Here is a 15,507-nt window from a genome sequence, read left to right on the forward strand (position 1 = left end):
GGAGCGATTAGAGGGAAGCGAATATTCGCATCGCGTCCGGTGTGAACGCAGCATAACAGTCTGAAGGCTTCCTCTCACTGATTAGCACTCTTACAAGAAGAGGGGAAGAACTAATCAGGGAAATCACCTCTTGAGCTGATTGGTTAGACTTTAACGTCGAGTGAGTATTTATTTATTTTTATTTATTTTATTTTATATATTTATTTGACAGGGACAGTGCACATTGATTGACATTTCTGTAAATGCGCCAGAGTTAGCCAACAGGCTATTTTTCGTCTGTAGTCCCTTGACAGATGTTGAAAGTCATCCTAAAAACAAAAATTCACTTCAAATATCAGGTAAATACAATCAGTAAAACAACATTCAACAAAGATGCTTATATTATGATAAAAGCATATATATAAACATAAAAACAAAACTAAAATACATATTCACAAAGTAGACAGATAGCAACAGGTCAAGGCACATGTACAAACAGAGCGTTGTAAAGTGCAGATTGTGTCAGTGTTGACAGAGCTGATTATCCACTAACCATGTTTTTAAGTTAGATTTAAATAAACTGCAGGTGTTTTGTTCTCTAATCTTTACTGGGATTGAGTTCCACTGTTGTGCAGCTTTAAAAGAAAAAGAAGATTGGCTGAATGAACTCTTCCTTAATGGAACAACGCAGTCTCCTCTTGTTGCAGCTCTTGTTGAGCTGGTTACAGGTGTGCGTATGGTGATAAAATGTCTGAGCGGAGGTGAGGTAAGGCCATGTATTATTTTGTACATGAGGCAAGCATTTGCATATCTCATTACATTTTCCCAGCTCAACAAGTTATATTTTGTGAGTATTGGGCAATGATGAGAATAAACTGATTTCTTATCTACTATTTTAAGTGTTTGTTTGTATAATGATTCCAGCGGTTTAAGAGTGGTTGTACAGGCATGTGACCAGGTTGTTAAGCAGTAGGTGATATGAGATAGAACCATAGAGTGCATGTACATCAGAGCCGCCTCTGTTGACATACAGTTCCTGGTAAACCTCAAATTGAACAGACTGAATTTGACCCTGTTGCAAACCTTTTTCACCTGAGCCTTAAAATTGAGTCTTGAATCAATTAAGACCCCCAGGTATTTGTACTGTGAGACCACCTGTAGCCTCTCCCCGGACACAAACACATCTGGCTCAATGCAGGAGGACTTGGTTTTGGTGAAGAACATACATACAGTTTTACTGACATTTAGTTGTAGACAGCATTGCTCCAACCAAGCTGTTATATGAACCATCTTCTTCGTCAGTTCATTAGCCACTTGTGTCAGACTGCCTCCGTGAACATAAATTACAGTATCACCAGCATACATTTGGATGTTTGTGTCAGGACATATCAATGGTAAGTCGTTTATATACAATGAAAATAACAATGGACCCAGAATTGACCCTTGTGGGACACCTGTGGACAGCTCGAGGTTAGATGATTGGATATTCTGTACTCTGACATACTGAGAACGGTTGAACAAATATGATTCTATCCATTTAAGTGTTAGTGTGGAGAAGTTAATGCTGGATAGCTTAGATATGAGTTTGTTGTGATTAACAGTGTCAAAGGCCTTCTTTAAGTCGAGAAACACTGCTCCTACAACACCACCTTTATCCATTTTGGATTTGATTTGTTCTGTGAAGAAACAGTTGGCTGTTTCTGTAGAGTAAGATTTAGGAAGATCTTTTCACAGAAGTAGAATATATATATTATCCTTAACTAACTTTTCACTATGATGTATAATCTCCTGAAACTTAGATCAATGTACTGATTATCATAAAATGAGCCCATCATTTATAGAAATTGGACGCCCTTCCATGGAGTCCAACATGTTGCACTTGTATCTACAGTAGCCCAGAGCAGACAAACAACAATAACTCTTTCACATTTTTGTGTCACCCAAATGTAGGGCTGGGCAATATGGCCCAATAAATCTAGGATTATTATTACAACACACCTGATAAAAGGCTTTTTTCCTTTACATCCAAACTACAAAAGACAAGTTTTGTTTTCTTCGTTTGACTTTAAAACGTGATTAACAACAGCAACAAATACAACTACTATTGTACAGTCATTTTCAATGATTAAACAAATAACGGTATGTAAAATCAGCTTTAAAGAGCTCTGTTTTTACAATGCTGAGTGCATGTGGTTGATGTATCCGTACACATAACTGTTAGGACTCCATTAAACTAAATGCAAATGTGAGCAAACCGTGTCAATGCAAATCTAAAGGGCGAAACAAACTACAGCCCTGCTCCAGATATGTTCTTACCTTTTCCCAAGTGTGTGTTGATGCTCATGTAGCGCGCCGTCCCAGTCAGACTCTTGTGCTCCCGGTAGGGGATGTGTTTTTTGGTCTCGGGGTCTATGTACTCTTTGGCCAGACCAAAGTCGATGATGTGGATGGTGTGTTGCCTCTTGCTTCCAGGCCGCCCAACCAGGAAGTTCTCTGGCTTCACGTCTCTGTATATCAGACTCTTGGTGTGGACGTACTCCATCCGCGTAATCTAGACACCCAATAAGCAGGTCAAGATTAGTCATTCAAAATGTCAATCGCTCAATTATCCAAAGATTTTAAATATAAAAATAAACTATTTAAAGTTTTGTTTTTTACCTTAGTCTATACTGAATACAGAGCTATATTACACTACATTCAACTATAGTACAACATATTTTCAATGACTATCAAATACACATTTGTATTCAAAACAGCAATGCTACAATGCATTCCCTCGACTATGTATGTAAAGTAGCACTTTATTTTCAGTAGATCTTAAAATAACAAAAGCTAGCTCATGTAATTATTAGGGCTGTGCATCTTCACTGGTCTCACGATTCGATTACGATTATCCTGTCAACGATTCGATTTAATTCGATATCCCGATGCATCACGATTCATACCAATGCGTTGCATCCTCGATTTTCTATATTACTGCACATGGCTTATTTTTCGTCAATGCATACATGCAGTAAATACATATGAACTCTCTTTTTATTATTTAGAAAGTGCTTCAGACATCAATAACATAAATGTCTTGACATTAATTTATAAACCAAAATAAATGAATTGTATAGGTCTAGCATCCCTATATCTGTGGGTGAAGTTGTTTCATCCTCAAAAACAAAAAAATAATGCTTCTGCAGTCTAGCTGCAACTTCTAGCAACGGTCTTCTGTTAAAAAAAGGACAGTGAATGTCCTGAATGTGGCATCACACACAGGACTTGAGTCTGAACACAGCAGACAACAAGAGTATTTACAATAGCATATACAAACTAAAATACTGCATGTAGGTGCACACTTACATTCTCTGTCTTACTGTTACATAAATCGCATGAATGTATGAGATTAAGTTAGCTTCATTATATCTCAGTGATTAAGTGAATAATAAAGTTTCTATCGGGTCACTATCAGCCTGTCACTCATTATTTTCAGGGAGGGGGCGGGGTTTGGAGGAACGGAGAGGAGACAGTGATCGCGGAAGCTTTTTTCCTCCTGCCTTCACAAACTTTACACACGTATATATCGTGTGAAAATTGCTAGAGGGCATTCATACTCTGCAATCCAAGACTTAATTAAATCCACCAAAAACCTGACATGATTGTAACGCGATTATTTTTGAAAAACATAAATCCCTGTGTCTCTGAGCCGCAGCGACACGGAGTGATTCAGAGCGGGTCCTTCTACTGTTGGTTCTGGACTGGTGTTCTTGTGTTGGTGCGCAGACTGCTCCGTGTTTGGTGTTGCTGTCACGTCTGTTCCCTGATCTCTGCGTCACCGACCGATTTGATATTAAAGTGACAGAAAAAAAAACGTTATAGTAAAGTCGCGGTCGGAAAATCAGGAAGCAACGTTACTACGCTATAATCGATTATCTTCTGTCACTGCATTGATACCGAATCGTCCACGTCCGCATCGCAATGCATCGTAGGAACGATTATTTTCAACACCCCTAGTAATTATACACCTGCCGCAGCACTCCTCCTCCCCGGTCCTTACCAGCTGTATGGCTATCATGAGGACGGTCTTGAGGGAGAAGGTTCGGTCACAGAGGTCGAACAGGTCCTCTAGACTGGGCCCGAGCAGCTCCAGCACCATGGCGTTGTATTTCCCGCAAGGACCAAAGTAGTACACCTGAGGGATTCCCTCTGTGGAGACACAAATACACACCATAAAGATACAGGACTTTTGTCACAATAACATATTCTCCTCTTGCCTGACAAGATTTTTTTTTGTAGGTTGAGAATGGACAGCACATGCTGAGAAAAGCACCAGAAACCACTCAACCATGGGCATCTGGGATATAAGGGTGCAGAGAGCAACATGAAAAAGCTGCTGAGGTCATCACAGTGTTGTAGCATAAAAATGTGGTCGGTGCACTCTGACTTTTTCTTTTGTATTTCCCAAGAACTAATTTCTTCTGTGTCATCTATGCGTCATATGAACCGTGGATGGAATGTAATACTTAATATTTTCAAAACATGGTGACCTGGTTTAATACTTGTACTGATACAATACATATCATTATTAGTGAGGAGACTATGCAAGTCGAGTGAAAGGCGCTTTATGAATCATCACCCTGGTGTGATAAGAAAGTGTGTGAGTAGACTCTTCATAGTCAAAACTGCAGCAATGACAAAGCACACTTCAGTTGGCATCCCTCAACAGGTTTGTCAGAAACAGGCATGGCCTACAGTTGCTTTACCTCTAAAGTAGGATTAAAAGGAAAGGTGTCTAAAGAAACACCAGTGACAGTTAGCAGCTCACTGTGAACAACTGTAAATAGCCTTTGCTACTAGAAACCACCACACCCATTTTGTGGTAATGTGTATGACTTCCAAAGAATGTGGATGGATCAACATGGCTGTATGTGCTTTCTTAGGCTGCGGCCCCACGAGGACGAAAACGGCTAAACGCATAGGATTAACGCAAACGCAATCGCAAACAGCTTCCGTCCACATGCAATAATTATCTGGATAGTGTCTGCCCACACGAGACCGCTCCGTTTAGCTCCAACCGCTGGAGAAGCTGCAGTACATATGCCGAGCCTGTACGTGGCGCTGTAACTTCCTCCACAAAAGCAGCGAAGAAGCATGGTTGTCATGGTTGCCCTTCTGTTTATTCTCCGCGGTGGGGGCCGAGGGAACCGGGCAGAGTTTTTCGCCAGTCAGCGTGTATTAAAGTTGAAATCTTCCGGACACAATTATAAAAGTGCCGGTCAAAGGTCTTCTTTGTTATTTATTGAGCTTTAAAACAAATGAATAACGACTCTATATAATATAATGATAAAATACACGGAGCCTCTCTTTTTCCTCCCTCTCTTCAGACAGCGTCAGTGTCTGTCTCATGCAGCAGCTCATCCAGTAATGAGTGACCCGGCCGACAGTAAAAATAAACATTGTTATAACTAGTTTAGGGAGTTTGAGAGGTAATTAAAATAGCTAAGGGTGATGATCTGACTTGAAGTGTGTGTTTTGCTGCAGCGGGAGGAGCTGCAGGGGAGCAGAGCTGCGTGTCTCTGTCCTGTCAGATTAGACTTCACTCGCGAGAGAAAGATAAATAATCTGAATTCAGGGTGCAGTTTACTTTGACGCGGGGGTGAGCAGCAGAGGTGGGGAGAGGCGGGGCTATTGCCTCATCATTATTGCTGTAGATGTTGCACAAACAACTGTAGCATGGTCAATAGCGTCCGGAGCACGATAGCAACTCTGCGATCCGCCATTGTTGTTGTTGTTGGTGGCGAAACACTTCAGCAATGGCGCGGGGTAAGCGGAGGTGAGCAGAAGAGGTGGGGAGAGGCGGGGCTATTGCGCAATCACTATCAGTGATCTGAAAATGTCCGTATAGGGCGCACACACGGAGCCGTTTGACTCCCCAGAGAGCTGCGTATGCCTTTCTATCCACCTTGGGACCCGTTGTCGTTTCCTCAGTCGTTTAGTGCCATATTCGGTCGTCCTCGTGGGGCCGAACGGTCTATATGACACTAAACAGTAACGCAAACGACCGAATACGTCCTCGTGGGGCCGCAGCCTTAATTTCAATGTTTTGCCAGTGGGAATGGTGGGGCGTGGGTACATTTAAACTCCAATTTTGTGCTAATTGGGTGCAAGGTAGGGTACTAAAACATCAAAAAAAACAAAGAGTCTCAATGACCTAATGCTGCTGTTTCCTAACGTCTGCCTGACTCAGACTAAACAGCTTTGTCACAATAAAATGATCTGCCGAGGCCTGTAAGGAACCAGCATCGTATTTCACAAACACTCTTGAATAACATTCAACAGCTCACTGGAAATAGATAAGTTATGCTACGTAGACACAAAGAAAACACTCATTTATCTAAGTGGTTTCAGCCCTGGTGTATTGAAATGTCAGAGGCACTTTTTCATGCATCTTTTTGCCTGAAAATTCACTGTCTTCTGATGCACTTAGAAAAGTTGTAGCCTATCAAGACTTCCGATACGAATATTGGAAATGCTTCCAATACAGCTTAAAATGCTAGATTGGGTATCAGCACGAGATATCACGTTATCATATCATCCATCAGTTATTTAACCCAACACAGATCAAAACTACAGGTGCCACTTGCTACCTGATTCATACTGTGGATTTTGTTTTAACCCACAGGTATCCGACTGGTACTCAGTATTGACTGATAGGCAAGTTGAGATCTTTCCACGATCAAAACTACCTGGCATCTCCCTGAAAGCTCACTAACAATACGACACCACATCAGTGCTGCTTCAAGAGCACGCGGAGCAGTGAGAACTGAGAGTTACACAAGAAAATAAAGAGAATCAATGAGATAAAGGTCCAGAAACAAAAGGAGACAGGGAACGAAAGAATGGGCAAGTACATTTCTACTGGTCTGTAAGAGAAATTAATAAAAGTTTTACAGAGATAAATGAGAGTTAGGATTTGTAAATATTCAGTTTTGATCATGTCAGCTGCTAGTCAGGGGAGAGTTTACAGTCGGATGTATCTGATGTACCTCTCAACATCAGTTCAACAAGACACACTGCACATACACAAACTGACGCACACACTCCCATGCACGCACATACATACGCACACACAACACCTGTCTAATCTTTAGTCTCTATGACGTTCCCAGTAATGAAGCCCATGACAGATGAGGCAGTGACAAGAGATCATTGGGATGGCTGATTCATCAAAGCCTGGCCCAAATCTAGAGGGCATTCAAAGCACAGTCATCACGAGAGGAAAAGCACACTGTGTAATATGATCTTCAGCTGGTGGATGTGAGCAAAGACTAGAGGTTTACGGCAGCTGTAAGCACCACACAGCACATTTTGGGGGTTATTTCTGTCTAACCTTAATATATATATATTGTGATATAACTTACTTAGAATAGCTTTGCAAAATAGTATATGTGAGATCAGATTATGCGAGATGTGATGATTGTCACAAAATTAACCATAATAACAAAACAGTGAAATCAATATCAAATCCGGTAAATTGTCTCTAACACGGAAGAGTAAGCACTTCAAAATCAGGATGATAAAGCATGACTGCCAAACATTATTTGATCAGACAACACTTGGGATGTCTTCATGAGCCAAATAACCCTTTCAGCAGGAGGCTTCTCTCAATGATAAATAATAGGAAAATTCAATTAATTCTGTATCAATAACTGTCTATAATTCTTTAGCATAACATCAAAATGACATCCAACTGTGTTCAGCATTATGGGATATGTTCTGCCTTTCATTGCAGACAATGTCAGCTGTGATCTGACCCCCGCTGTCTCGAAAACACGAGACAATCCAACCTATTGTATCTGCAGGAAGGCCTTCTGAGGGGACACAGTAAGAGGGGAGGCTGCATCATGGCAGCTGAAGACAATGTTGCCCTACAATGAAATGTCAGAGTTAAGGGCCAGAGCAGAGAGGGCTGGAGTAGAGAGAAGGAGAGGACAGGGGATGCGTATTAAAGATTTAGATCATGAGTCGAGTGCACTGAGAGGAGAAGAAGACGTGACTTCCATTAGGCCCAGTGCTCTGGAGATGTTCTCACAAGGCTGAAATGTGATCAGCACTGCACAGACTGAGCCTGGACCTGTTAATGCAACATAGCTCCTGAGCAGAAGTATCCAACAAAATGCCAATTGGCTGAATATCTAGTAAGGGAATTTACAAAAGCAATTCCTCTTTTGTAAACAATTCTATTTACCAAATAAAAGCTTGTAACAACACAATTATTTCAATTTAAAGTAGGGAACTTTCCTCTAAAAAAGCAAAACAGCTCTCTCTTCATTCATTGCGAGCAGAACCAGTCACAAGAAGGTTCCCTATCAGATGGACTAGACCTTTTGTCTTTGAAATTATTCATGAGCAAGTTGTCATTCTTTATATAAACCATTGCAACGCTGCATAATGTTCCAGTTGGCCTAATTTGCTGTTTAAATTGCATCCTTTCCATTGTGATTGCTGTTCAAATGCGATGCTGAAATGACTCATCATTAAGCCCTACAAATAGACATGTGGTCAAGCCACCATTAGAAAAATTGAATACTGGGAAACAATAATAATGCCACAATAAAAGGAACCCGTTTTAGTCCCTATTAGCTTGCCATTGGGAAATGTGACATTTACAACATGCTCTTTTTATAAATCATAGCAACAATATTCATAAATAAAAATAGTAATTGTCAGTATCCGTTTTTATTAATTGTTTATTGTTAATTGCTATTCGCTTATATGGTGCATCTATCTCCATGGCCTAGCTTCTAGTGAGTTGTTAAAATAATCTTATCAATCTAGCCTAAAATAATTCTACAACTGAGGTCCACACAAACTGTTTTTTTTTGTTGTAATCAGTAAAGCTTTGACATGGCATAAGAATCCATCATTTGTTTGAAATAAAATCATCAGCATGGCCCCTTTGTCACTGACAAGGCATATCGTGCCCTTAAAAGCCTTGGTGGGGCTCATAACAGGCATGCTGATGATTATCATGCAACGTTTTTACCTGTATTAGATTATGGTGACCTGCTATACATGAATGCCTCTGACCAATGCCTAAAGAGCTTGGATACTGTGTACCATTGTGCCTTACGATGTATCACTGGATGTGGATATCGAGTACACCATTGCACTTTATATGCTGCTGCTAATTGGCCATCTTTGTCTGCTCGCAGACTTTCCCATTGGTTGGGTTTTATTTATAAATCTCTGCTTGGGTTGGTTCCCTCCTACATTTGCACATATATGTGTCAAAGAGAAAGTCCATATGGCCTGCACTCCCAAGATTTTATTCAGATGCTGGTTCCTACAGTGAGAACAAAACTGGGAAAAACAGCTTTTAGATATGCTGCCCCCACAGCTTGGAACAATGTACAGAAAGAGCTGAAACTCTCAGATGTAGTCACTTTGGGGGAATTCAGGTCCATCTTAAAGGACAGAGAACACGACACCATTGGTCGATGTGAGTGCTCGTATATCCTGAAATCGTTTTAAATGTTGCCAGTTTTTGAATGATTTTAATAGTTTGTTTTACTTCGCATATTGACTGGCTAATGTGCCATTTTATTTGTGTTTTACAACTGTATTTGTCTGCCTTTCATGTCTGTGTTTTATATGTTGTAACTTTGTACATGCTGCCCTTCTTGGCCAGGTCACTTTTGGAAAAGAGATTTTAATCTCAATGAGTTTTTTACCTGGTTAAATAAAAGATATATATCATCACTGAATCATTTTCAAGGGGAAACTCTTCTTATCTGACACTCATTAACAGACACGCAATAGTGCATCAATGACTGCATGAAGTCAATTAGACACCAACAAAAGTTACAGTTTGACCATAAAATCAATCAAAGTTTATTTATATAGCCTGATATAACACATTTTACATTTGTCTCAGGGGACGTTACAGTAGGGCTGCTCAATTAATTGTATTTTAATCGCAATTACGATTTTGGCTTGCAACGATTATGAAAACAACATAATCGAAATAAAACGATTATCTTTTTTAATTATTCTTTTTTACAGGTTTTTCAGTTGAATTATACTTAAAGTTCAGGGTAATCAACTGTTAAAAACATACTGTTCAATTTTTTTTTTTTAATAAATGGATGTTTTCAAAGTAAATGGATAATCGTTTTTAATAATCGTGATATCAATTATTGACCCAAATAATCGAGATTATGATTTGCCATAATCAAGCAGCCCTACGTTACAGTTTGTAAAAATGTTGAATACGACACCCTCTGTCCTTAGACCCTCAAACCATCTCTTCAGCCAATCCGCTGAAACAGTAGCTACAATACAAAACTCTCTTTACCATAAATCAGCCCATTATGTAGTGCTGGTATTACTAATTAGAGGAACAAAAAAATGAAGGGTTTATTGGACATTTTCCCAAATATCTGTGAACTTGGAAGCAGATCCAGCTAGGATGTGTTCAGGACAGGAGAGAATTAACAGTGTGCAGATAAGCTCCTCCTGGGCGTTACGCGCTGAGTCGTCCATGCTGTGACATATTTGAGGCTCTTGGGTGCAGGACTAACAGGGTCACATGTCCCCATTTAGCAAAGTTGACAACATAAGTACTTTTAATCTGTTGCCTTGACTCCTCCCATGCTAGACAGACAAGCCAGCCTTTTTGCCATATCACCGTGGAGCTAGCCAGTCCTCAGCTGGAGACCTGCTCGAATGTGTACTAATATTCTAGCTCACATTTCTGTTCAGGAGGAGAAACACACCATCTTCTAAACATTATGAACATTTGGATATCAACAGGTGTTTGGATAGGATATGCCCAAATATCCCGATGCAGATATTTGTAAGAGGGAGGTTGAGAGAGGGAGGATGTGTTATGTAGGTCCTATTTTTTTTTTTTTAAAGGTATTTTTTGGCCAATGTGCCAGACAAAACAGGAGACAGAGGAGAGGACATTGGCAGCATTTAGCAGAATTCATTGTCAATTTAATTATTTTCCTTTGACGATTTGTTTTAGTCTCCTGTTCAAAATATAACGTGAGCAGTGAAATGGTGGCAGGAAATATAACATTCATCATTAATTGTGTCCTTGATTTCCAAACACTCATTGTCTGCCAGTCACCCTTTGGCAACATGTCACACCACCTGTTCAATCTGAACATTTTTTGATTATTTCAGAAAAGCAGCAGGATCTTACCAACGATTTGGAAATGCAATATATCTTATCATGTCTCTATTTTCGAAAGATTTTAAAATACCATATGACAGTTGTCAAAGGTCAACATGAAATCACTAGTACTGCGTGAACATTATGCATAATAGAAACAGTGTATATATTATAATATAGTAGGGGTGTAACGGTACACGTACCCGTACCGAAATTATTCGGTACGGGCCCTTCGGTTCGGTACACGTGTGTACCGAAGTGTACCGAACGAATATAACGTTAAACGTAAAAAATTGAGAACGTGAACAACTTCTTGGAAGTAATCTCAGGTGCTGCGTCGCAGCATTCAGAGTAATTTTCTCCCATTGTGTTCAACGCGTCATAGAGCGAGCAAGTCATTTCATTGGACGAGCTGGTCAGAGGGATGCGTTCAAATGCAGTCAGTAATTTGAGGAACTATCGAAATGGCGAACGCAGATAAAGTTGAGCTCGAAAATCCTCCAGCATCATTGAAGTCTCCGGTTTGGGAACATTTTGGTTTCGCAGTTACGTACAAGGATGACGGACAAAGACAGGTGGACCGAACCAAAGCTGTTTGTCGGCATTGTTCAACTAACATTGGTTACGCGGCTGGCAATACATCAAACTTGCACACTCATTTGAAAAGGCATCACCCGAACGTGAATATCACCGGTACCAAAAGAAAAAAGACTGAAGTGCAAACTCAACTCCCGCTAGCATTTAAGCCTCCACCACTCGCAAAAACTTCAGACCGAGCCAAAGCTATTACAAACGGCAAATATCCTTATGTTGCCATGTTAGCAAAGCGCTACCTGGCTGTATCTGCTACCTCTGTCCCTAGCGAGAGGGTGTGTTCTCCACAGCAGGAGACATTGCTCGTGCCAGCAGATCTGCCCTTTCGGCAAGCAATGTGGACAAGTTCATCTTTCTTTAGAACAACATGAGAATACAATGATGAGCAAGTCATAATGTCAAGCTGGCTGCTTAGGTACTAGTACAGTAAAGTTCAAATACAGATTATTTCAGTTAATCGAAAAGCTGCACCTTAATGTTTATTTTATTATATTTTATATTTATTTGAGTGAATATTCATAGTTTAATAATAATTAAAAACCCAAAACTAATAGTTTGTTTTGTGAGTACTAGTACAGTAAGGTTCAAATACAGATTATTTCAGTTCATCGAAATGCTGCACCTTAATGTTCATTTTATTATATTTTGCATTTATTTGAGTGAATATTCATAGTTTAATAATAATTAAAAACCCAAAACTAATAGTTTATGTTTTGTGAGTACTAGAACAGTACAGTTCAAATACAGATTATTTCAGTTCATCGAAATGCTGCACCTTAATGTTTATTTTATTATATTTTGTATTGATTTGAGTGAATACATTATTCACAGTTTAATAATAATTTAAAAAAAATATGTTATGTTTTGTGATAATTTTTTCTGCTGTACCGAAAACGTACCGAACCGAACAGTGACCTAAAAACCGAGATACGTACCGAACCGAAATGTTTGTGAACCGTTACACCCCTATAATATAGGGATTTCTCTATTTAAATAAATACATCATGATACTTATAGGCTATGCTCCAGAATACGTCATTCAGAATCTTTAGATTTAATGTTGTTAGATATCAATCAAGCAAATCGATATAGAGTGAATGAAAAAAAGTCATTTTAAAACAATACATCATGTGCACGCTTTGATGCTCGCAGTATTACAGTGTGAAAATGGCCATGGCTGGGTGTAAGTGCAAACCACAACTATGTTGTTCATATAAGAGATAGAAGTATAATGTGTGAATGCAACAAGTGTGCGATTGAACAACAGGGAAAGTGACAGAATGGATGAGCTGTTAGGGATCGTTGCAGAGAATAAATAAGCAGTTAAGTTTAATCGATTTTATTAAATGTACAATCACACATGTAAACAATTAAATCTGATCATTCTTCTGATAAAGGATCAGGAAATAATATCGATGGTGAGTTTCCTACATCCTTTACGGTGTTAATGTGTCACATACGCAGGGTGCGAACCCAATCTACATCACTTTATATTTAGGTTTCACCATGTAAAATGTGCCTGCTAATTGGAGTGAAATTTAGAAAGTGTGTTTTGTAAATCTTGTACTTAATGTTGAATTGTAGTTCACATCCGTAAAAAGATGTGCAGCAGGAACTAGAATCATTTATATAAAGTCACTAATAGCGTAATTATGTTCAGCATGCATTTGGAAACAGCGTCATGTCTGCTTGTTCCATTATTCACCTGTGCCTGTGACTTGTTGTGTGTAAGGGCTAGGAATGTGTGGTAATGTGTGATGTTGCACAACCCGAGTCTTGCGTCAACACGAGTAAGGCTGAAGGTCAGCTGTGGTTTTATTAGAAGATGGTGAGGATGTGTTTAATGCACCAGAGGAAAACAACCAAAGCCAGATAGAGACAAGACTGTACGACAGGAATCCTCCATATTATCACGTAAAATGGTAGAGGAGATGACAATTACAGTTACCTGCCTGGTATGGTAACTTGACAGTGCAGTCAAAGTCACAGATCACTCACCTGGTACAGACTGCTATGAAAATTATGGGGGTTAAAAAACACCCATCTCTCCAAAACATATACGAGCAGCCATTATCAGACAAGCAAAACAAATTGTGTCTGATCCCACCCACATACTCCACTCAGAATTCCAGCTCCTACCTTCTGGTAGAAGGCTCAGGGTTCCCAAGAGCAGGCTGAACCGCTATAAGCACTCATTCCTACCTATGTCGATTAAGCTTCTTAACATTCACATGAAATGAAATGTAGTCAAATGTAATGAAATGTACTTTTTAAATGTTGGCCATGAGGGTTGTGCAATAGGTCGCCATTGTCAGTATGTGCGTCTGTGTATTGTGTTTGTTCAAACGGTGCATGACTGATGATATGTATGTCTCTTAATGTCCACTATGTTTGTATATGTACATGTATGCGGAACTGCAGGACGGAGTCCAGAACAAATGTCCTTACGGGGACAATAAAGTATATCGTATCGTATACTTTTGAGTTTATGTGCAGGCATGCATTGGGTAACATTTGCTCAGAAATCAAAATGACAGCCATACAAAAGGAACCACACCCTGTAAGCAATGCATGTTAGATAATTCCCCTGCAATCTGCAGGCAGCACACAGTCAATCAGGGAGCCAGAGGATACTGTGGGAAGCTATCCAAGTAGACACACCATAATGGCCTGACTGCTTTTAGAGGGCCATCTAAAAATAGTCAAGGACTGCCCCAATGCCCCACCTCCTTATCAACAGAGGAGGGCTTTTGCTCTGGCATAAGGAGCCAGGAAGCTGGCATGTGTCACAAAATTAGACCGCGACACACATTTGTCATACTGGGGAGGATCACTGCAACAAGAGTCTTACAAGGATATATGATATTTGATTTTTCAAATCAAATTTTTATACAATGATCATCAAGTACATGACCAGTCAAACTGATGATCTAACAAAGCGTATGTTTTACTCAAAGTAAAAAAGTATTTAATGCCTGAATACACATCATGGCCACAGCTATGCACTGATACGCTTGTAGTAGAGCCACTAGCCCAGCTACAACACATATACCCAAACAGAAACTCTCCAAAAGGGTCTTCTATAATGCAGCGGAACAACTGAGAATCTGACAGAAGCTTCCCATGGCTCCTTAGGTCTGGCTATAAACTCTACATTGCTGTCCATTCTACACTGAAAGTTATCGGTCAGTCTTCCCCAAGATGCCGGACCATATGTGCCTTTTATTATCAATGCTCCTGACTTCCCAGTTGCATATTTAAATAAAATGGATGGGAAGGTTAAAGCAGAATTTGAAGGAGAAGTTATCCCTTTAATAGACTAAGTTAGCCTACTATAATTTAAGCTAAAACATGTAATACAATGTCAATTGGGACATGCATTTTGTTAATTACAAAGGACAAAAAAAGAACTAATGGCACATTACTCTGTTGCAGAGTAAGAGACTGCACAGACATTTTTATCTTGTCGGTATGACTAAGTAGTAGGGACATGCTTGCAATTTGTGTCTGCTTTTAAGAGCCCAGCCCAATAGACACATGCATAGACACAAACTTACACAAACATGACAGGTGTGCACTTTCCAAAAACAGCCAGCCAGGACGTGATGAGGAAATAAATGAAGTCCCAGTTCCTCCCAAACATCTGACTCTGCCTCTTCTCTCACTCTCTGTAACTAACTGACCAGCCAGACCAGATCAAAGAGCTGCTGCCCTGGAGCCACTGCAGCTATGCATCATAGCACATTAACATGTTCGGCAGGGCTGTG

At 39.8% G+C, this 15,507-nt stretch overlaps 1 protein-coding gene across 4 annotated transcripts in view; it reads right to left on the reverse strand.

The window, feature by feature from the left end:
- csnk1g2b (casein kinase 1, gamma 2b) overlaps positions 1–15,507 on the reverse strand; it is a 57,379-nt gene that overhangs the window by 7,962 nt on the left and 33,910 nt on the right. For all 4 annotated transcript variants that reach the window (XM_034080758.2, XM_034080756.2, XM_034080755.2 and 1 more), the window contains exons 4-5: positions 4,022–4,170; positions 2,296–2,530 (exon numbers count right to left, since the gene is read on the reverse strand). In XM_034080758.2, coding sequence (XP_033936649.1) covers positions 2,296–2,530; positions 4,022–4,170 — 384 coding nt within the window. The remainder of the gene's footprint in view (positions 1–2,295; positions 2,531–4,021; positions 4,171–15,507) is intronic.

Source organism: Pseudochaenichthys georgianus, chromosome 4, assembly GCF_902827115.2.
Source record: "Pseudochaenichthys georgianus chromosome 4, fPseGeo1.2, whole genome shotgun sequence".
Classification (NCBI taxonomy): Eukaryota; Metazoa; Chordata; class Actinopteri; order Perciformes; family Channichthyidae; genus Pseudochaenichthys; species Pseudochaenichthys georgianus.